At 38.0% G+C, this 24,631-nt stretch overlaps 1 protein-coding gene across 20 annotated transcripts in view; it reads right to left on the minus strand.

Annotated features, from left to right (window-relative positions):
* The window catches only part of PRRC2C (proline rich coiled-coil 2C), a 108,123-nt gene that overhangs the window by 20,014 nt on the left and 63,478 nt on the right, over nt 1–24,631 (minus strand). For 17 of the 20 annotated variants that reach the window (XM_024245692.3, XM_024245698.3, XM_024245672.3 and 14 more), the window contains 7 exons: nt 23,263–23,417; nt 15,398–16,259; nt 12,453–12,538; nt 7,141–7,329; nt 6,719–6,970; nt 5,235–5,327; nt 2,142–2,243 (listed from right to left, as the gene is read on the minus strand). In XM_024245692.3, the coding sequence (XP_024101460.2) occupies nt 2,142–2,243; nt 5,235–5,327; nt 6,719–6,970; nt 7,141–7,329; nt 12,453–12,538; nt 15,398–16,259; nt 23,263–23,417 (1,739 nt within the window). The remainder of the gene's footprint in view (nt 1–2,141; nt 2,244–5,234; nt 5,328–6,718; nt 6,971–7,140; nt 7,330–12,452; nt 12,539–15,397; nt 16,260–23,262; nt 23,418–24,631) is intronic. The other 3 variants (XM_054525470.2, XM_024245684.3, XM_054525490.2) reach the window with 3 other exon arrangements.

The raw sequence follows: 24,631 nt of genomic DNA on the forward strand, positions 1-24,631 counted from the left end.
ATCTGAAATCTTTTCTTTTTCTCAAAATCACCTGGTTGATTTCAAATGTGTTTTATTTTAAAATGAAAGTCTTGGGGGGAATTTAGGAAGTAAGCTATAATGTAATTTACCTGTACCATCTGAGATTTTGTGGTTTATGGCAAGTTGACAGAGTACAATGTCTTTCATGCCAATTTTGTTTTACTGGGAACATATAAATTAAGTTATAGCTAATCAAACTTACATAACATACAGGCCACATGTATGCATACAGGCCACAAGTTTGACTTGATTCCATTCCTTAAGCAGAAAGATAATTTGAAGTTTTTATTTCTGGAAATTCAGTGAAACTAAAAGTACAATTAGTTAATCATACTCATTTTTTTTTCATATTTTGTCAATGATGTCCATAAAAACTTAATGTCGTCAATAGGTTCTTGGAAACTGTGACTAAGCCCAACAATGTGTAATTAATATTTTTTCTCATAAACTTTAGAACAAGTGGCACTGAACCAAATGATCCTATTCTATGGATCCATCAGTTTTGCTTAAAGTTGCAGTTTCCATGAACCCACTGATAAGTAAGAATTTACTGTGTAATATAACTTTTCTATGCTTTATGTATTACTCCAATAAAAAGGAGATGGCAGAGAAAGTAAAAATAAAGAAATCAGAGGTTTTAAGCTAATGTAATTTGACTTAAATTTAATTCTCAATGTGTATATTTCTTCTTGGAATGTTAAAAATATGAGTGAAAGGCAAAGTTGAATAGGTATTCTAAGGAAATAAATACTGGCTTAAAAATAATTAAAGATGACATTATATTTGCTTATGTGAAATTAATTATTACCTTGCGAGTATAATGATAAAAACCATAAAAGTAAGACTAAGTAAGGAACACAGATTGAGACAGTCATTCAAGCCGAAAGACAACAGAAAAGGCTGAACAGGAATTGGCAGTAAACAGTAAAGACTGGGCAAAGACAGGGATGGCACAAAGCAGAAGCTGTTGTCTTATAAAATTTTATGATCTCAAACTTATATTTGTTAAGCCTCTTACAAAGAAGTTGGGCAGAGAGGTGAAAAGATAAGGGGACAAAAGTAATATGAGTCCAAAATGAATATTGGCCACATTGTAAAACAACAAAGTTCCTGTGACCCCAACTGAAGATCATCAAAGAGATTGTCAACCAGTGCAACATCAGGAAGCCCTACTATATTAGAGATTAAGAACTTCCCTGGATTATGAACAAAGAACATCAATGAGATAAACAGAATTAAAAAAAATCTTCCCTTGGCCAGGTGTGGTGGTTCACACCTGTAATTCCAATACTTTGGGAGGCTGAGGCAGGTGGATTACTGGAGCCCAGAGTTCAAGACCAACCTGGGCAACATGGCAAAACCCCATCTCTATTTAAAAAAAAATTTTTTTTTAATTAAAAAAACCTCCTTTAATTCCAGGTTTGCACTTTTTTGAACTACTGACTACTCCAAAGATGAACTGATTTAAAATACTCTCAAACAACACAACTGTAAAAAATCATTAACATAGCTCAAAATTACAATAGGAGATTTAAAAAAAAGGCCAAAACATTTTGACATCAAAAAGCGCTGAATCTCTTTTGCCCTCTTATTAAATTATCCAAAAAAAATCAACTGAAAATCTTCTGACGTCATCTATAAAGCATACTTGTCAATTATCTTCCCATAAAATAATCATACAATGTTCATTCAATTCACACATAACTTACAGGGAAGACAAACAACATTCTTACTATTATCAGTACTTAATATTTTGGTAACAATCATACAAACATGAAATAATAAGATTGTATTTTTTTGTATACAAACCCATATATCCAAAAATTATTAAGATCTCTGGGAAGAACTTAACACAAACATGGAAAAATACTCTGCTATATTTTTAAGACAAAATTCACAAGCATAATAGGCCTCACTTTAAATATGAGGATATCACATCACCACTTAGTGGTATCAGAAGGTAATAAAACTGTAAGGTATAATTTGACAGCACTCTATTTCCTCAGCTTAGTATTGTTGCTTACCACATAAATCTAGTAAAAATACCACACCAATATTGTTAACTTATGTCCCCTTGCATGCAACAATTAAGGACTCTTAGAGATGGATGTTGTACATACCTTGAAGGTGAGGCTGAAAGTAGTGGGAGGAACTGAAGTTAGGCTGGAGCTCTGTTGTATAGTCTCCCTCTTAGGGAGGGGAAGGGTGTTGGGCAGGGGCACCTGAAAAGGTAGGCAACACATATCACAATCTATGTGTCTACTATGAAAGCCCCATTAAAGACAATGCTAAGGTGTTCTAAGGGTAGTGTTTATTTTTCATCAGAGCTAACAGAAATATGTGATTACTTAAGAGTCACATTGTGTTTATAGTAGTTGGTAATTAAGGATATCTCAGATAAAACTTCTGAAGGGAAATTATTATCTGCCTTTTTATACGTTAAGTTGGCAGAAAGAGAGTCTGCATCAGAAAGAGAGTCTGCACCAGATATAAGGTGTATACTCAGAAGGCAGTGCTTCTCATATTTTAATATGTACATAAATCACCTGAGGATGCTGATAAAAAGCAGATTTTGATTCAATTGGTCTATGTTAAGGCCTGAAATGCTGGGTTTCAAACAAGTTGCCAGGTGATGCTGATGGTGCTGGTTTACAGGCTGCATACTGTGTAGCAAAGCTCTAAGGAATAAAACCTTCACCATATATGGGGCATCTACAGGTTCCACCAGAAGTATTTAACATGACAGCAAAAATACAAAAAATTAATCTCTTTCCTGCAATATGGTTAACTTTTTTATAACAAGATTCAAGAACAAAAGTAATCTTGGGAAGAAAGTATGGACTATTAGCACCACCTCATTACAATAAAACTGTTCTGCTATAGTAATAATTATGGCAAATATTGTTAGAAACTTTAAGATATTAGAAACTCACTGCCTTTATCTCTGGATCTTGGGACTTTATTATGTATTACGTTTTGGATGGTTCGTTCAGTTGTTCAGGAAAAATAACTGGGATGCTTGAGAGTTTTAAGATAATCACTTTGTGATACTATGGACTACCTAATGGAGATTCTTTCATACATGTTGAAAGCAGCTATGCTATGATAATCCAAAAGGCCACCTGCATTTAATCTTCAAGACATTCAAGATACAAGATGATTGTACTACTGAGTAATACTAACCAACACGTATCAGTTAAGACCATAAAAAAAGTGTATTAAGCCCCAATAAGAGAAATAAGCCATTTTCAAGTATAATTAAGAAAGACAAAAGTTCTATGTGCAAAATGGACATAGAACAGACAAGTGAAAGAAAAAAAGACATCTCAAGAGGTCCTAAATTTTTTCCCATGAAGGACATTTGTTTTTAACTCTACATTGAGTTCAGAATCACCAACAAACTTGGCACAAGTAAGCAACACTGTGAAATCCTTTCAAACTGATGACCATTTACAACGCTCCCTGACCCAAACTGATCATTCTGCTTTCAAATATACCCTGGCTACACTGCTAACAATTGCATGCAGACTATTCACCTATATATGAGGCTGGGTCTCTTGCCTCCAGTAGTTATCAGTATATAAGTCGCTCCATTAATTAGCCTTATAGATCACACAGAAACCATCAAAATGCTCATCTGGATATTTTCAATGAATTTTAAGGGTTCTCAGAATAATAATTTTTTCTTCCTTATTTTATATATTTTATAAATCATATTTTCAGAGGGTAGTTTCGCAAAAAGCATCACATACTTTAAAAACCACTGTCGTAGAAATATTCTGTATTTTTTAAAAATGAGAAAAGACACAAAGTATAATTAAACTTTATTGAGATCTTACTGATTGAATATTTCATAATCTAGACAGTGATATCACAGCACTTAAACTGAAAGGAAGACTTTTCCTCCTTCCCAAGTCTTCCATTATTTTTCACAGGAGGTATAAGGAGTTAAAAAAAGAAAAAAAAAAAAACATTATATATATATATACCACTTTCATAAAAGTGGGGGGTGGGTGGGAGGAAAGTTGAACAAATGACATTAATCAGCTCCTAGAGAGCTCTCAACACCAAGAAAAAATATGTGACTCAGTCCTTTCTATTCCTTTTCTCAGCTACATATTTAGTACAGTCCTTCAGCTGAACTACAAAAATTTGATTAAGTGACCCCTAACGCAGCTCACCTTTCTAAAATTCCATATACTTGATGCTAGAGGGAAGAATAGAAAGCATAGAAAAAAAGTAAGAATAAAGATTTTTATAACTCAAAATGATAGTTAAAGCTCTTTGTGACAGATCTTTAAATATTTATCTGTAAAGGACTTTTTTAAAAAAGGATGATCAACATTTTAGTCTGATAGCCTTTACTTATTACAGAAGGCTATATTTAAAACAGAGAGCACTAACCAAATTTCCATCATACCTCTCTCCAAAATAAGGTCCATGCAAGTAACTTTTAAAATGTTCTTCTAAATAAATGACACTGTATAACTATGGCAAGCTACCTAATGTTTCTGGGCTAACAATTTTTCATCTATCAGTCAGTGAGCTAAGCAAAATGATGAACTGTACAGACTTCTAACACAACCTTGAATTATATTAGTAACAAGGTTGCTCTGGAAAACTAGGTCCTAAGTTACAACATGACTTAATATCACCTTATATTAGAGCATATCAGAGTGTTTGGCGTACTTATGTATACAATACAATATAGCTCAATCTACACAACAAGAATGTTGTTAACACGTTGGTATTTTTTCTTTTTTAAAGACATACTTGATTCTTTGGGAATTCTATAGTTGTCTTTTAATTCTAATTTTAGTCATCTTAAATAAGTTGGGTTTCACTGAATTATAAAAAGGTTTTATGTAAGAACAAAATCACCAACCATTCATGTTAAATTTGTAAATGTGAGAGCTAAAAAAACTTCTTACCAATACCAGGTTAATAAGATTAGTATTTACATGAAACCAAGCCTACGCACCACAAACCTTCATCTTAAATGGAAAGCAGATGGCTTTCAGAGGAAAAATAAAAAACTCAGCTTTGACTATTTTTGCTAATTATATTACAGTACTCCTAAACACAAATTTACTATCAACTCTTTCCCTGAGTTAAATATTGATCACTACAGTAAATAAAACATGAAATAATGTGCTTGATAATAATAGCCAGGTTCCAATCCAAACTTGCCACATCTCAAACTGATTACTTACATTATTAACCAAAGTATCCTCCATCTTTGTATTATTAGTAGCCACAGTGTTAGGCAGAGAAGAAGAGGGTGTAGTATAGTCTGTTACAGACTCCTGTGTAGTAATAGAAAAAAAATACGTTTTAAACTGAATTAATTGCTCACTTTTTTTTGAGTCTCGCTATCATGCAGGCTGGAGTGCAGTGGCATGATCTCAGCTCACTGCAACCTCTGCCTTCCAGGCTCAAGTGATTCTTGTGCCTCAGTCACTGAAGTAGCTGGGATTACAGGCGTGCGCCACCATGCCGTTAATTTTTGTATTTTTAGTAGAGATGGGGTTTCGCCATGTTGGCCAGGCTGGTCTCGAACTCCTGGCCTTAAGTGATCTGCCTGCCTCAGCCCACCAAAGTGCTGAGATTACTGGCATGAGCCACTACGCCTGGCCAAATTGCTCACTTTCTAATGATAGCTTAATAGTTGTAAAGTTGTTCTGGAAGAAAGCAGGGGACAAGAGCAGACTAAGATTCAACTCACTCAATCAACTAACAATGGAATAACACAACATGGACTCACGATCAAAATGATAGCATTTCAACTACTGCTGCATTCTTGTACATTTAGTACTAGGAGACTGTCAACAGTACCAAATATTTATTTCTGTAGGTTATTAAAAGAACCTTTTATGTGTTTCCCACATTCATTCTACAGCTTACTATCAACTACCAAGATCTTAGTTGTTGCAATTACTCAGGTTTTAGGGTACACTCCTTGTTTCTTGTCACAAATCTCATTTTGAAATATGGCAGAGTAGGACCACATAAGCTATTACTTATATGAATTCAGTTGTATGGCAATTAAAAAGAGAATAATATTCAGATAATATAAAAAATTGCATGTAACTTTTTTCTCAGAGTTTATGTCCCAGAGTCAACATAAAATGGCAGATATGTTTGCTACTCTCACAAGTGTCTGTTCCCATGGTCAATCAACATATCTTGTCTTAATGAGTATTTTTAGATACACGTTTCATTCAATGTGGTCCCTAAATGTGAGTCAACAGCCTCTAGTGTTCAACCAAAGAAACAGTAATCTGTTCCAACTATGAAAAAAAACTGGCTATACTGGAGTTACTAAAAGTCTGCCTTATTTCCTGACTTTAGAATGTCACCAGTGGGCAAGATAAAGCTCTACTGTAATTCCATTTATATTAAAAGTGATATAGAGCCATCTTTCAAAGTATTGCCATTTTGTATAGATGTTTTTCACTTTAAGCTACTCAAATAGTCCAGAATTTAGAGTAAATTTCCTCAAAAAGAAATATAATTTGCTACGAAGAACTTCTTTAGATTACATATGCAAATCATGAAACAAAATCTTCTTTGCAGAAATAATCTATAGAGTTATATGCCTCAGCAGGAAAAAAAAAAGCAGACTGTTGCTGTTCTTCTCGTTCATTTTAGACATGGCTTGCATCTGTTGAACTGGTAATCCCTACATGTGGCTTACCTTTGCATTAGTACCATATTCTGCAGATGATACCGAGATCATTGTTCCTATTTCAGTAGACATTTCTGAGACTGCTTTAGTTTCCTTTGTCGTGACAGGATCTGTGCTTCTGACTGTAGCTGGGCTTGGTTTCTCTTGTCCTTCTGGCTCCACCTGTTGGGCATCTTTTACTTTTCTATTTTTTAATGAACGTTCCTTTCCAATGGGACCTGGTTTGTGTTCTTTGTTTTCTACTGGACTCAAATCTGGAAGCTAAAGTCAAATGTTTATGATAAAACTATGTTTATGATAAATGAGTATCTTTCATCATTGCATCATGATCAAAGATATTTATTAAAATTAAGTTCACTTTTAAAAGTATTATTTGCTCTTCATGTCAGTGGCCTTCATAAAATTTTATCTAGATTATAAAGTATATTTACCTTCTGGGCTTTGATAGGTCCTGCTCGTGGCTGCTTCTGCCGCTGTTCTTTAGGTTCAGGTATTTTGTCAGCAGATTTTTCCGAAAGCACAGGAACGACTTCATTTTCATTTCCATTTGAAGCTGGAGCACCAAACTGAATTGTGTCAGTTCCAATTTCGAGTCCACTTTCTTGACCATTCTTCGCTCCCTAGTAAAAGAATATTTTAAAACTTCCTTGCAAAGTATAGTTGTGACTGATTTATGAAGCACTATATAGTTTAAGTACAATAGAAGGTTTAAGGCAATCTACATATTAACTGAGACCGACATTAATTATATTTTAGGATAATTTTCTCTTAACTGTTGTTTGTCTGTACTAGAAAACAACTGATAAAATGAAACTAGCACAAGACTTAAGTTTTTAAAGTCCTGGCTCTCAGGAGTGTGATCATGGGCAAAGCACAGCTTCAAGTTGTTTCCTCATTTAAAACAAACATAAAAGCAACACATAAAGACACTACTACCAACAAACAGATGAATAAACTGGAAATAAAAGACAGTAATAAGTGTCACCTGCTTCTCAGAAGTCTGCTTTGAAAATGAAATTTAAGAAATATAATAAAAACTTTGTGACTGGTAACATAGAGCAAACATCTAAGCAATCAATCCACCAATTAAACAGTTAATTTGGGCCGGGCATGGTGGCTCATGCCTGTAATCCCAGCACTCTGGGAGGCCTAGGTGGGCGGATCATGAGGTCAGGAGTTTGAGACCAGCCTGACCAACATGGTGAAACTCTGTCTCTACTAAAAATACAAAAATTAGCAGGGCGTGGTGGCGTGTGCCTGTAATCACAGCTACTCAGGAGGCTGATGCAGGAGAATCGCTTGAACCCGGGAGGTGGAAGTAGTAGTGAGCCTAGGTTGCACCACTGCACTCCAACCTGGGTGACAAAGCGAGACCTGTCTCAAAAACAAACAAACAAACCCAGCTAATTTGTTGAGCATCTTCTTTGTGCTAATCAGATGTACTAATCAGTCTAATTGCACAATTCGCATTCTAGCAGGTGAAGCAAATAAAGACTGAAAAGTCAGATAAGGAATCTGCAAAAGCAAAATAGGGTTAAGAGACCAGCTACTAGACTGGTAGACAGAGAAAGCCCCTGAGGAGGACACACTGACATTGAATCTAGAAGACAAGATCAGTGGAAAGAGTTTAGGGAGACCACATACCTAGGGTAAAGGTCAAGAACAAAAAAAGGTCAGTGAGGCTGAAGCACAGCAGGTATGGGGAACAGTTGTAGAAACACACAAGCAGGTTAGGTGACCTAGGGCTTTGTTACAACAACCAATCTTTTCATGAAAAGACAAACATATAAAGCAAAACTAGGGTCAAAATTCAACTAAAGCTTGTTTTAATAATTGAATCACTACTCCATGTCATTTTTGGCATTCCTAAACCTACCATGGTCAATTACTACATAAGGTTAATGTTATATCTACCAGGATATAATGTCAAGAGTATGAACAACACATGTAATTCAGATTTATTTTTAATATCTAAATAGTCACCTTCAAATACAGTCACGTGCCATATAATGGTGATGTTTAGCCAATGATGGACCACATATACAAAGGTGGTTCCATAAAATTATATCGTATTTTTACTGTACCTTTTCTATGCTTAGAAACACAAATACTTATCATTGTGTTACAACTGCCTATGGTATTCAGTATAGTAATAAGCTGTATAGGTTTGTAGCCTAGAAGCCATAGGCTGTACCATCTAGGTTTGTGTAAGTAGACTCTATGATGTTCACACAATGACCCATTTCTCAGGACGTATCTCTGTTGTTAAGCAAAGCATGAATGTATTGGAAAATACTGATGTACATTAGAATAAAAATTTCTTTGCTTTAGTCAATGTTGAAATTCTACAGTCAGTTAAGTGTAAGTGTACAGTAGTATTAGAAAAGAAAATAATGCAGTAAGTAGACTGTGAAGGCTATTAATTGTATATACAAAAATGTTAAGAACTTGTACATATTTAAATGAGTAGAAAAATAACCGTCAAGTTAATGACTGTTGGAGAATGTTATATCCTTTGAAACGAAAGTGTTTATGAAATATACATAGTACAAAGAATGATAAAAGCTTAGACAATATTATAATATCAAGTATTTGTAAGGCTAGTTGGTGCAACTAACATTGATAACTTTAAGTAAAATAATCATTAAGAGTTCTATTTCACTAGAATAATCTAAGAAAAAGTTCATTAGGGAATTCTTTCCATCCTATGAAATGTCAATTTTGCTAATACAAAATTTCATCATGAGGAAAAACTCCAAAATAATGTATGACATTCACAAAAAATCATCTTCCATCCAGAAAACATAAAGAACACAAAGACAATGAAGAAAAAAGTATGAGAGAAAAATGAGACACCACTAAAATATCTTGCTCCACCACTGACTGAAGGTTAAGTGTAAATACCCATTTATCACTGTAAACTTGTACAATGCCTGCAAGAAAAATCTTACAGTTGGGAAACAAACTTCCACTCTTGTCCTTCACACCAGCATGAAAAATTCTGAAATGCTCTCTATGACTAATCATAATGCTAATACCAAAAGGCAGAAGAAAAATTATTAAACTGAGACTCTTAAATATTGAATGCATTGACTCTTGAGTTGTACAGTTCTCTGAAGAATCTGTAACATCAAAACAGATGATGAAGCCTACTCTGGACCTACTAAGTCGGAAAACTGGAGTGGAGACAGAAGTAGCAGGAAGATTTCTTTAAAGAAAAAAAAACCTTTTAGCACCTATGGGCTATACAAAAATTAAAATAAATTAAAATCTCAACTATATCTTCTTTACTGCCCCATTTTTTTCTGTACTCCTTTATAGCAAAATGATGTTCAAGTTCTTTATACAGTTGGCTCTCCTTATTTGCAGGTTCCACATCTGTAGATTCAACCCAGTATGGATGGAAAATATTCAGAAAAAAATTATAAATGGTTGTCAGTACTATACAAGAACAGACTGTTCTTTCTTGTCATTATTCCCTAAATAATATGGTATAACAACAATTTACATAGCATTTACATTGTATTAGGTATATAATTAATCTAGAGATGATTTAAAGTACACAGGGAGGTTATGCATAGGTTATATGCAAATACCGCTTCATTTTATATGAGACTTGAGCATCCCTGGGTTTTGGTTTCTATGGTGGTGAGAACCAATCTCCACAGATATGGAGAGAAAATGGTACTCATCTTTCCTTTCATTTTCTCTTAAACTCACTCTTTCATCCAGGCTTTCATCCCTACTACTCCACCAATAATGTTCTTATCAAAGTCATCAGTGACCATCATATAACTCTATCAATTGAACACCTATATTACTTGACCTACCAGCAGCCATCTGACACACTTATCTACCCCTTCTTTGAACTTATCTTTCACTTGACTTTTAGGATACTTCTCTAATCACTTAGCTTCTCTAATTCCTATATTTCCTGGAGTCAGAAAGCCCTAAGACTTAATTTTTGATTCTCTTTCCTAACTACTCTCATTCTCCCTTGGTAACCTTATACAATTCCATCACTTTAAACATCATCTATATGCTAATGACTTCAAATTCATTATCTTCAAACTAGATGAACTCTTCTGAACTACAGACTCATATCCAACTACATTTCCACTCAGAGGTATAATAAGCATCTTAAATCTAACATGTCAAAAACTGTCCAATCTCAGTTACTGAAAATTCTAGTACTTCTTAATGTTCAACCCAAAAACTTTGGAGCTAACTTTGACTCCTCTGTCCCTTCTCATACCCCATTTAACACTTTAGTAAATCTTGTCAGCTCAATCTTCAAAATACTCAGAAACCAACTATTTCTCATGACCTTTCATGCCACTTCCCAGGTTTTAAGCTATCATCATTCGATTATTGTAATATCCTAACTTCTACTCTTGCCACCTATGGATTATTTTTCACAGACCACCCAGAATAATTTTAAAAGTCAGATCCTGTTGCTCCTTGCTCAAAACCCTCCAGTGTCTTCCTACCTCTTCCATAGGCCCTACAGGATCCACCTGCTACTCAGGTGTGACCTCCAACTTCATCTATTCTCTATCTCTTACTTCATTCCAGCCACATGGACTTCGCTGAACTTCCTCAAACAAACCAAGTGTACTCCTGTCTCATGGCATTCATATTTGCTATTACCTGAACCTGGAATCTCTTTTCCTCAGACATTTGAATAGCATACTCTCTTATATCCTTCAAGTCTTTAACTCAAGCATTATCTAAGTAGGCTTTCGTGGTCACCCTATATTAAACTGTCTTTGTGAACCTTGGAAAATTCCTTATGTACCTTTCCTGCTTCGTTTTTCTCCACAGTGCTGATCACGATACGTTTTTTTATTAGTGGCTTCTCCTCACAGGACAATGGAAGTCCCATGACGGTAGGGCTTTTTGACTGTTTTTAGTCCCAGTTTTGTAAGCCCACAGGTTAGAACACTACCTAGAATACTGTGAGGGCTTAGTAAATGTTCGTTCAATGAATGAAGAATCACTGACCCCCAACAGTCATTTAGCAGTATCACATTTGAGAAATTACGTTAGAATAACAATCTGCTGTAAACAGTTTCTAAATACTTATACTACTTAAGTCCTCAAGATAGAAACATGGGAGAAAAGTCCAGAAAACAATAATTGCACTTTTATTTTCTGTATCATTAAGATCTTTCTTGAGACTAAATTGAAAACAAGTGTTTAAGGTCTGAAAGTGAGACACACCTTATAAATGTAAAGATGTAGCAGCAAGAGTATCACTTGGGAAATTGTTAGAATTTATTCAAACCTCAACCCAGACCTAATAAGTCATGAACTATGGACGTGGGGCTCAGCAATGTTTTAATTGCCCTCCAGGTTAATTCTGAGGCATGCTATAAGCATTGTTTTGCTTTCCAGGTGGGGTCTTGCTCTATCACCTAGGCTGGAGTACAGTGGCACAGTTATGACTTTACTGTAGCCTTGACCTCCCAGGCTCAAGTGACAGTCCAACCTCAGCTCCAGAGTAGCTGAGACTACAAGCACATGCCACCACAACTGGCTATTTTTTGTTCTGTATGTAGAGACAGGGTCTTCCTACATTGCCCAGGCGGGTCTCACTATGTTGCCCAGGCTGGTCTCGAACTCCTGGACTCAAGCAATCCTCCCACCATGCTAGGATTAAAGGTGTAAGCCACCACACCCGGCCACACTGAAGTATTAGGGAAAACCCAGCACACCAATGCTGTTAAAAGCCTATTCTTACCTCTGATGAAGTAGCTGATCCAAACGATGTTAAGGGCTTATTCCATGCACTAACTGAGGGTGGCTGTGGTGGACTAATGGGACCTACTGGAAAGAAGAAGCCATAAGAAACATGATTAGGATTTAGAGTCTAATAATCTCTAACCCATTTAACCCTTTCCTTAATCTCCTACTGTCTAGCTATTACTAGCCAGGCAATAAAACAATCACTTTTCAAATCAGACTTACAAAGATTATTATGTATCAACATACAGGCATACCCCAGAAACATTGTGGGTTCAGTTCCAGACCACTGCAATCAAGCAAGTATTGCAATAAAGCAAGTCACACTAATTTTTTGGTTTCCAAGTGCATATCAAAAGTTATGTTTACATTATACTACAGTCTAATATGTAATAGCATCATGTCTTAAAAAAGATGCATACTTTTTAATTTTAAAAAAACTACCGCTAAAAAGGAAGCTAATCATCATCTTAGCCTTTGAATCGTATTTTGCTGGTGGAATCTTGCCAGTGGAGATGTTGATGGCTGCTAACTAACTAGGATGGCGTTTGCTGAAAGCTAGCATGGCTGTGGCAGTTACTTAAAATAAGACAACAACGAAGTTTGTAACATCAACTGACTATTCCTTTCATGAATCCTCTGTAGCATGTGATACTGTTTACCCATACAGTAGAACTTCTTTCAAAACTGGAGTCAATAGTCTCAAATCCCATTGTTTAATCAACTAAGTTTATGTAATATTCTAGATCCTTTGCTGTCATTTCAACAATGTTCACAGCATCTTCACCAGGAGATTCCATCACAAGAAACAACTTTCTTTGTGTCAGAGTTATTTCCTCCACTGATGTCTTGAATTCCTCCAAGTCATCCATGAGGGTTATAATCAACTTCTTACAAACCCCTGTTAATGTTGATATTCTGACATCCTTCCATGAATCACTAATGTTCTTAAAGGAGTCTAAATGGTAAATCCTTTCCACATGGTTTTCAAATTTCTTTGCCCAGATCCATCAGAAGAATCACTGTCTATGGAGGCTGTAGCCTTAGAAAATGTATTTCTTAAATAACAAGACTTGAAAGTCAAAATACTCCTTGATCCATGGGCTGCAGAATGGATGCCATGTTGGAAGGCATGAAAACAACATAAATCTTCCTGTATATCTTCATCACAACTCTAGGGTGACTAGGTGCCCTGTCAACAAGCTTATATTTTGAAGGAAAGCTTTTGAGCATTTTTCCCCCTGAGCAGTAGGTCTCAACAGTGGGAATAAAAATAATAGGTACGGGCCCGGGCATGGTGGCTCACACCTGTAATCCCAGCACTTTGGGAGGCCGAGGCAGGTGATCACCTGAAGTCAGGGGTTCGAGACCAGCCTGGCCAACATGGCAAAACCCCGTCTCTACGAAAAATACAAAATTAGCCAGGCATGGTGACGTATGCCTGTAGTCCCAGATACTCAGGAGGCTGAGGCAGGGGAATTGCTTGAATCTGGGAGGCAGAGGTTGCAGTGAGCTGAGATTGAGCCACTGCACTCCAGCCTAGGTGACAAAAGTGAAGCTCTGTCTCAAAAAAAAAAAAAAAGTTGGTATGCCATTTTGTAAACAGATGTGATGTCATCTAGGCTTGATTGTTCCATTTCTAGAGTACAGGCAGAATAGATTTAGCATAATTTTTAAGGGCTCTAGGATTTCAAACATGGTAAATGAGCAGGGGCTTCAGCTTTAAGTCATCAGATACATTAGCCCCTAACAAGAGAGTCAGCCTGTCCTTTTAAGTCAGGCATTGACTTCTCTCTAGCCATGAAAGGCCTAGATGGCATCTCCTTCCAACAGAAGGCTGTTTCGTCTACGTGAAAAATTTATTATTTAATGTAGCCCCCTTCATCCATTATCTCAGTTTTGGATCTTCTGGATAACTTGCTGCTTTACCTTGCACTTTAATGTGATAGAGGTGGCTGCTTTCCTTAAACTTCCTGAACCAACCTCTGCTAGGTTCAAACTTTTCTTTGGCAGCTTCCTCACCTCTCTCAGGCACCACAGAACTGAACAGAGATAGAGGCCTTGCTTCGGATTAGGCTTTGGGTTAAGGGAATGTTATGTCTGGATTGACCTGCTATCCAGACCACTATAACTTTGTATCAGCAATAAGATTGTTTTACTTTCTTATCATTAGTGTTGATTACTGAAGTAGCACTTAACTTTTGACCTATCTTGGCTTTTACCATGCCTTCTTCAATAAGCTTAGTCATTTCCAGCTTTTGATTTAAAGTGAGACGTACATGACTCTTCCATCCACTTGAACACTTAGAGGCCACCAGAGAGTTATTAATCGGCCTAATTTCAACATTGTTGTGTTCTTAAAGAATAGGGAGGTCCAGGAGAGGTAGAGATCAGGGAACGGCTGGTCAATGGAGTAGTCAGAACACACAAAACATTTATCAATTAAGTTCACTATCTTATTTGGGTGTTCATGGTACCCCGAGACAATTACAATATCAAAGATAACTGACCACCATAACAGATAAATGATGAAAAATTTGACATATTGCAAGAATGACCAAAATGTGACACAGAACATGAAATGAGCACATGCTGTTGGAAAAATGACACCAGAAGACTTGCTTGACACAGTTACCATGAACTTTTAATTTTTAAAAATGCAGTGTCCACAAAGTGTAATCAAATGAGGTATGCATGTACAAGTCCCCCCCAAATATTGCCTATTATTTTCTCATCAACACAAAATTATTTCCATAAAATATAATATGCTTGTTAAACATGCTTAAAACAAAAATTTTAAAGTTGAGAGGATTACTATTACTTTTTCCTACAATAAAAAATGAGATGGCTAGAAAACACTTAAAGAGTATAAAAATAAAATTCAAAAGAAACCTCAGTATTCCCATGCCATTCCCCACCCCTCACTTCTCTTTTGCAACTTACATTTCTTAGAGATATCATTCAGCACAGCTGGTGGGGCCACCTTGTTATCCCATAATTCAGCTGTCAGAGTGCCATGTGACTGTGGGGTCTGGATGGATTTTCCTGAGGCTACATAATCTGTGCCATTAGGTGTTTGAGCTGAAGGCAGCCTAATTGATGGTGGTGGCTGTTTTGAAGACTGAGATGTAGTCTGTAGTGGATTCTGGACTGGTTTGTGGGTCTGTGCCTGAGTCTGGGCTAGGGGAGGTGGGGCAGGATTTGGGGCTGAGACTGGGGTGGGGGCTGGGGCTGGGGCTGAAGCTGGGACAGTTGGTGCTGTGATGACTGGGGCAGCTGGGGAAGAGGCTGCTGCGGCTGGCGTTGGAGCTGAAGTTGGTGCTAGGGCTGAAGCAAGAATGGGAATTGAGGCTGAGGCAAGAATGGGGACAGAAGCTGGGGTTGAAACTGAGGCAAGGATGGGGGTTGGAGCTGGGGCTGAGGCTGGAGCTGAAGAAGAGGTTATAGCTGCAGCTGAAGTAGAGGCTGGAACTGAACTTGAGACTGAGGCTGAGGTTGAAACTGGAGCTAAGGGTGAGGCTGGAACTGCAGCTGAGGTTGAGGCCAGAATTGGAGCTAAAGTTGAGGCCGGAACTGGAGCTGAGGTTGAGGCTGGAACTGGAGTTAAGGTTGCTGGAAGTGGAGCTGAGGTTGAGGCTGGAACTGAAGCTGAGGTTGAAGGTGGAAGTGGAGCCGAAGCTAGAGGTGGAACTGAGGCTGAAGACTGTGCTTGCTGGATCCCTGTAGCCTGTTTTTTGGCAAATCTTGGAGGAAGCTTAGAAGTCTGGCTTCTTCCTTTTTCGTTTGCATTCTTTTTGTTCCAGACCTTAAAAAATTAACAGGGACCATTTTTGTCAATAATGCAGCTGAAAGCAACAGTTCATAAATGCAACTTTTAACTAACTCCCATTAACTTGGCTCCTTTACTTTTCAAAATAGGTACTCAAACTACAAAATGTCAGGGTTGCTAATAAGATTTTGAATGATGAGAAGCCAAAATGATATTGAGACAAAAGACAAATAGGTATTGTACATTCTTGACATACAGGTACACAATTCTGAAATTCAAGAACTAAGAAATTTTGCAGTAAATTCATTTTGCAGCAAAACCTACCTGAGCTAACAAAATGCTACTTACAGTCTTAACTCATATATTTGCCACAGACATTAATTTGGGCAGTGTGGCTGGTATGTTATGATATAGGGTAGATGCACAACTATTTTACCTTTCTAAATAAATGACTTCTGAAAATTTGGTTCCAAACGTTATAGGCAATTAAACGAATAATTTATCTTGATTCATTCTGCGTATTTAAATGAACTAATATAAATTACAATAGATACTTTTGTAGGCCAGGAATCCAAAATCTACTGGTTCGTGACATTTGTGTTCATTAGCTTTCCAAGATAATTTAAAATCAACTCAACTTTGCCTTGGGGCAAATAAGGTGTCCCTAGCATACAGTATGTTGTTAAAGTAAAGATGGTCTTGAGGAAGTAGCGGTTGCCATTCCAAGACGGCCGAATAGGAACAGCTCCAGTCTGCAGCTCCCAGTGTGATCGACGCAGAAGACGGGTGATTTCTGCATTTCCAAATGAGGTACCTGGTTCATCTCACCGGGACTGGTTGGACAGTGGGTGCAGCTCACGGAGGGTGAGCCGAAGCAGGGTAGGGCATTGCCTCACCCAAGAAGCACAAGGGGTGGGGGGATTTCCCTTTCCTAGCCAAGGGAAGTCATGACAGACTGTACCTGGAAAATCGGGACTCCCGCCCTAATACTGAACTTTTCCAACGGTCTTAGCAAACGGCACACCAGGAGATTATATCCTGCGCCTGGCTTGGCGGGTCCCACGCCCATAGAGCCTTGCTCACTGCTAGCGCAGCAGTCCGAGATCGAACTGCGAGGTGGCAGCCTGGCTGGGGGAGTGGCGTCCACCATTGCTGAGGCTTGAGTAGGTAAACAAAGCAACCGGGAAGCTTGAACTGGGGGGAGCCCACCGCAGTTCAATGAGGCCTGCCTGCCTCTGTAGACTCCACCTCTGGGGGCAGGGCATAGCTGAACAAAAGGCAGCAGAAACTTCTGCAAACTTAAAAGCCCCTGTCTGACCGCTCTGAAGAGGGCAGTGGTTCTCCCAGCTCTGAAAACAGAGAGACTGCCTCCTCAAGTGGGTCTCTGGCCCTGTGTAGCCTAACTGGGAGACATCTCCCAGTAGGGGCCAACTGACACCTCAAACAGACAGATGCCCCTCTGAGATGAAGCTTCCAGAGGAAGGATCAGGCAGCAATATTTGCTGTTCTGCAGCCTCTGCTGGTGATACCCAGGCAGTGGACCTCCAGCAAATTCCAACAGACCTGCAGCTGAGGGACCTGGCTGTTAGAAGGAAAACTAACAAACAGAAAGGAATAGCATTAACATCAACAAAAAGGACATCCACACCAAAACCCCATCTGTAGGTCACCATCATCAAAGACCAAAGGTAAATAAAACCACAAAGCTGGGGAGAAACCAGAGCAGAAAAGCTGAAAATTCTAAAAACCAGAGCGCCTCTTCTACTCCAAATGATCACAGCTCCTTGCCAGCAACGGAACAAAGCTGGACAGAGAATGACTGACAAGTTGACAGAAGTAGGCTTCAGAAGGTTGGCAATAACAAACTTCTTTGAGCTAAAGGAGGACGTTCGAACCCATTGCAAGGAAGCTAAAAACCTTGAAAAAAGATTAGACGAATGGCTAACTAGAATAAACAGTGTAGAGAAGACCTTAAATGACCTGATGGAGCTGACAACCATAGCACGAGAGCTACACGACACATGCCCAAGCTTCAGTAGTCGATTTGATCAAGTGGAAGAAAGTGTATCAGTGACTGAAGATCAAATAAATGAAATGAAGCGAGAAGTTTAGAGAAAAAAGAGTAAAAAGAAACGAACAAAGCCTCCAAGAAATATGGGACTATGTGAAAAGACCAAATCTATGTTTGATTGGTGTACCTGAAAATGACGGGGAGAATGGAACCAAGTTGGAAAACATTCTTGTGGATACTATCCAGGAGAACTTCCCCAACCTAGCAAGGCAGGCTAACATTCAAATTCAGGAAATACAGAGAACACCACAAAGATACTCCTCGAGAAGAGTAACCCCAAGACACATAACTGTCAGATTCATCAAGGTTGAAATGAAGGAAAAAATGTTAAGGGCAGCCAGAGAGAAAGGTTGGGTTACCCACAAAGGGAAGCCCATCAGACTAACAGCAGATCTCTCGGGAGAAACTCTATAAGCCAGAAGAGAGTGGGGGCCAATACTCAACATTCTTAAAGAAAAGAATTTTCAACCCAGAATTTCATATGCAGCCAAACTAAGCTTCATAAGTGAAGGAGAAATAAAATCCTTTACAGACGAGCAAATGCTGAGAGATTTTGTCAACATCAGGCCTGCCTTACAAGAGCTCCTGAGACTAAACATGGAAAGGAACAACCAATACTAGTCACTGCAAAAACATGCCAAATTGTAAAGACCATCGATGCTAGGAAGAAACTGCATCAACTAACGGGCAAAACAACCAGCTAACATCATTATGACAGGATCAAATTCACACATAACAATATTAACCTTAAATATAAATGGGCTAAATGCCCCAATTAAAAGACACAGACTGGCAAATTGGATAAAGAGTCAAGACTCATCAATGTGCTGTATTCAGGAGACCCATCTCACGTGCAGAGACAGAGATAGGCTCAAAACAACGGGATGGAGGAAGATCTACTAAGCAAATGGAAAACAAAAAAAGCGGGGGTTGCAAACCTAGTCTCTGATAAAATAGACTTTAAACCAACAAAGATAAAAAGAGACAAAGAAGGCCATTACATAATGGTAAAGGGATCAATTCAACAAGAGCTAACTATTCAAATATATATGCACCCAATACAGGAGCACCCAGATTCATTTAAGCAAGTCCTTAGAGACCTACAAAGAGACTTAGACTCCCACACAATACTAATGGGAGACTTTAACACCCCATTGTCAATATTAGACAGATCAACAAGACAGAAGGTTAACAAGGATATCCAGGACTTGAACTCAGCCCTGCACCAAGCAGACCTAATAGACATCTACAGAACTTTCCACCCCAAATCAACAGAATATACATTCTTCTCACTATCACATCACATTTATTCCAAAACTGACCAAATAGTTGGAAGTAAGCACTCCTCAGCAAATGTAAAAGAACAGAAATCACAACAAACTGTCTCTCAGACCAGAGTGCAATCAAATTAGAACTCAGGATTAAGAAACTCACTCAAAACCGCTCAACTACATGGAAACTGAACAACCTGCTCCTGAATGACTACTGGGTACATAATGAAATGAAGGCAGAAATAAAGATGTTCTTTGAAACCAATGAGAACAAAGACACAACATACCGGAATCTCTCGGACACATTCAAAGCAGTGTATAGAGGGAAATTTATAGCAATAAATGCCCACAAGAGAAAGCAGGAAAGATGCACAATTGACACCCTAACATCACAATTAAAAGAACTAGAAAAGCAAGAGCAAACACATTCAAAAGCTAGCAGAAGGCAAGAAATAACTAAAATCAGAGCAGAACTGAAAGAAATAGAGACGGAAAAAACCCTTCAAAAGATTAATGAATCCAGGAGCTGGTTTTTTGAAAGGATCAACAAAATTGATAGACCGCCAGCAAGACTAAAAAAGAAGAAAAGAGAGAAGAATCAAATAGACGCAATAAAAAATGATAAAGGGGATATCACCACCAATGCCACAGAAATACAAACTACCATCAGAGAATACTACGAACACCTCTACGCAAATAAACTAGAAAATCTAGAAGAAATGGATAAATTCCTCGACACATACACCCTCCCAAGACTAAACCAGGAAGAAGTTGAATCTCTGAATAGACCAATAAAAGGATCTGAAATTGTGGCAGTAATCAACAGCTTACCAACCAAAAAGAGTCCAGGACCAGATGGATTCACAGCCAAATTCTACCAGAGGTACAAGGAGGAACTGGTACCATTCCTTCTGAAACTATTCCAATCAATAGAAAAAGAGGGAATCCTCCCTAACTCATTTTATGAGGCCAGCATCATCCTGATACCAAAGCCAGGCAGAGACACAACCAAAAAAGAGAACTTTAGACCAATATCCTTGATGAACATTGATGCAAAAATCCTCAATAAAATACTGGCAAACCGAATCCAGCAGCACATCAAAAAGCTTATCCACCATGATCAAGTGGGCTTCATCCCTGGGATGCAAGGCTGGTTCAATATACGCAAATCAATAAATGTAATCCAGCATATAAACAGAACCAAAGACAAAAACCACATGATTATCTCAATAGATGCAGAAAAGGCCTTTGACAAAATTCAACAACCCTTCATGCTAAAAACTCTCAATAAATTAGGTACTGATGGGATGTATCTCAAAATAATAAGAACTACTTATGACAAACCCACAGCCAGTATCATACTGAATGGGCAAAAACTGGAAGCATTCTCTTTGAAAACTGGCACAAGACAGGGATGCCCTCTCTCAACACTCCTATTCAACACAATATTGGAAGTTCTGGCTAGGGCAATCAGGGAAGAGAAAGAAATAAAGGATATTCAATTAGGAAAAGAGGAAGTCAAATTGTCCCTGTTTGCAGATGACATGATTGTATATTTAGAAAACCCCATTGTCTCAGCCCAAAATCTCCTTAAGCTGACAAGCAACTTCAGCAAAGTCTCAGAATATAAAATCAATGTGCAAAAATCACAAGTATTCCTATACACCAATAACAGACAGACAGACAGCCAAATAATGAGTGAACTCCCATTCACAATTGCTTCAAAGAGAATAAAATACTTAGGAATCCAACTTACAAGGGATGTGAAGGACCTCTTCAAGAAGAACTACAAACCACTGCTCAACAAAATAAAAGAGGACACAAACAAATGGAAGAACATTCCATGCTCATGGATAGGAAGAATGAATATCGTGAAAATGGCCATACTGCCCAAAGTAATTTATAGATTCAATGCCATCTCCATCAAGCTACCAATGACTTTCTTCACAGAATTGGAAAAAACTACTTTAAAGTTCATATGGAACCAAAAAAGAGCCTGCATTGCCAAGACAATCCTAAACAAAAAGAACAAGGCTGGAGGCATCACACTACCTGACTTCAAACTACACTACAAGGCTACAGTAACCAAAACAGCATGATACTGGTACCAAAACAGAGATACAGACCAATGGAACAGAACAGAGGCCTCAGAAATAACACCACCCATCTACAACCATCTGATCTTTGGCAAACCTGACAAAAACAAGAAATGGGAAAGGATTCCCTATTTAATAAATGGTGCTGGGAAAACTGGCTAGCCATATGTAGAAAGCTGAAACTGGATCCCTTCCTTACACCTTATACAAAAATTAATTCAAGATGGATTAAAGACTTAAACGTTAGACCTAAAACCATAAAAACCCTAGAAGAAAACCTAGGCAATACCATTCAGGATATAGGCATGGGAAAGGACTTCATGACCAAAATATCAAAAGCAATGGCAACAAAAGCCAAAACAGACAAATGGGATCTAATTAAACTAAAGAGCTTCTGCACAGCAAAAGAAACTACCATCAGAGTGAACAGGCAACCTACAGAATGGGAGAAAATTTTTGCAATCTACTCATCTGACAAAGGGCTAATATCCAGAACCTACAACGAACTTAAATTTACAAGAAAAAATCAAACAACCCCATCAAAAAGTGGGTAAAGGATATGAACAGACACTTTTCAAAAGAAGACATATATGCAGCCAACAGACACGTGAAAAAATGATCATCATCACTGGTGAGAGAAATGCAAATCAAAACCACAATGAGATACCATCTCACACCAGTTAGAATGGCGATCATTAAAAAGTCAGGAAACAACAGGTGCTGGAGAGGATGTGGAGAAATAGGAACACTTTTACACTGCTGGTGGGAGTGTAAACTAGTTCAAGCATTGTGGAAGACAGTGTGGTGATTCCTCAAGGATCTAGAACTAGACATACCATTTGCCCCAGTGATCCCATTACTGGGTATATACCCAAAGGATTATAAATAATGCTGCTAAAAAGACACATGCACACATGTTTACTGCGGCACTATTCACAATAGCAAAGACTTGGAACCAACCCAAATGTCCATCAATGATAGACTAGATTAAGAAAATGTGGCACATATACACCATGGAATACCATGCAGCCATAAAAAAGGATGAGTTCATGTCCTTTATAGGGACATGGATGAAGCTGGAAACCATCATTCTGAGCAAACTATCGCAAGGACAGAAAACCAAACACCTCATGTTCTCACTCATAGGTGGGAACTGAACAACGAGAACACTTGGACACAGGGCGGGGAACATCACACACCTGGGCCTGTTGTGGGATGGGGGGAGGGCGGAGGGATAGCATTAGGAGAAATACGCAGTGTAAACGACGAGTTAATGGGTGCAGCACACCAACATAGCACATGTATACATATGTAACAAACCTGCATGTTGTACACATGTACCCTAGAACTTACAGTATTAAAAATAAAAAAAAGATGGTCTTTGCTGTAAGTCAAAATATAAGGAGCTACAGTCCTTATATTTTATTTAAAATTTCCTTTGATTCCGGTCAAAATGATTAAAAGTTGGGAAGATGATGTCACTCTTAACACTTGAATAATGAATACAGCCTTGCCAAGTAGATAAAAACCTTGAACCTTTGCTGATACACTTTGGGCAAGAAATCTAGATAACTAGCAACAAGTTGAAAAAAGATTTAAACCTGTATGACTTGTTCTTCCTTCTTTCGGCGTTCTTCATCCTGTAAACGTTTTTGTTGTTTTTTGGATACCACTTCAGTAAAACCATCATCATTCAGATTTGACTGGGGATCTTCAATTACTGTTACTTCAGGATGATCATCAATTATAACAACACCTGTGGGTGTGGGAAAGGATTTAAGATATTTTCTGTTTTTCAAATGAAAATTAATAAAAATGTTTAGTATAGTAGTACTTTAAAAAAAAAAAAAAACTAGCCAAAGGCCTAGTTCCTATAACTTATAGTGTATAACCTATTTCTCACCCTATCGCATGGCCATTCATTGTAAAGATTTGAAAAGATTTCATACACTTAAAAATAAAAATCCTAAAACTGGCCAGGCGCAGTGGCTCACGTCTGTAATCCCAGCACTTTTGGAGGCCAAGATGGGCATCCTGCTTGAGGCCAGAAGTTTGAGACCAGCCTGGCCAACATGGCAAAACTCTGTCTCTACTAAAAATACAAAAATTAGATGTGTGTGGTGGTACACACCTGTAGTCCCAGATACTCGGGAGGCTGAAGCACAAGAATCACTTGAACCTGGGAGGTGGAAGTTGCAATGAGCCGAGACCGTGCCACTGCATTCCAGCCTGGAAGACAGAGTGCGACTCTGTCCAAAAAATCCTAAAAATACCTGTTTTGAATGATATAGTCTTTTTTCTTTTCCTTAAGTAATATAGAAGTAATGCCTTAAAAAAGAAAAAAAATCAAAATTATCCTATGACCTAACCTCGATCTCTTAGCCTCAGATCTGTATAGTGCTTTAAAAGATCTGCAAAGCATTCTACCTCATTTGCATCTAACCATTCTAAGAGGTGGCTGTTACTATTATTTCTCCTTTTCAAAAAATGAAATAAATTGGCTTAGTGCTGTGGCACATGCCTGTAGTATCAGCATTATGGGAGGCCGAAGTGGGAGGATCATTTGAGGCCAACAGTTTCACACCAGCCTGGGCAACACGGGGAGATCCTGTCTCTACTTTAAAAACAAACATATAAATAAATAAATAATGTTTTAAAAAATGAAATAAACTGATTTGTTTAAGGTAAGATGACCAGCCTAGCTGGTCTTATGACTCTTAATGTCTCTGTTTTATGCAGACCCTTGTCTACAGTGTGGAGTTGTTAAAAATACATGTTATGGGCAACACAGTGAAACCCTGTCTCTACAAAAAACGCAAAAATTAGCTGGCGCACGCCTGTGGTCCCAGGTACTTGGCAGGCTGAGGTAGGAGAATCACTTCAGTTGGGGAGGTTGAGACTGCAACAAGCTGAGATCAAGCCACTGCACTCCAGCATGGGAGAGCAAGACCCTGTCTCAATAAATAAAGA

The sequence above is a fragment of the Pongo abelii genome, chromosome 1 (genome assembly GCF_028885655.2).
Source record: "Pongo abelii isolate AG06213 chromosome 1, NHGRI_mPonAbe1-v2.0_pri, whole genome shotgun sequence".
Taxonomy (NCBI): Eukaryota; Metazoa; Chordata; class Mammalia; order Primates; family Hominidae; genus Pongo; species Pongo abelii.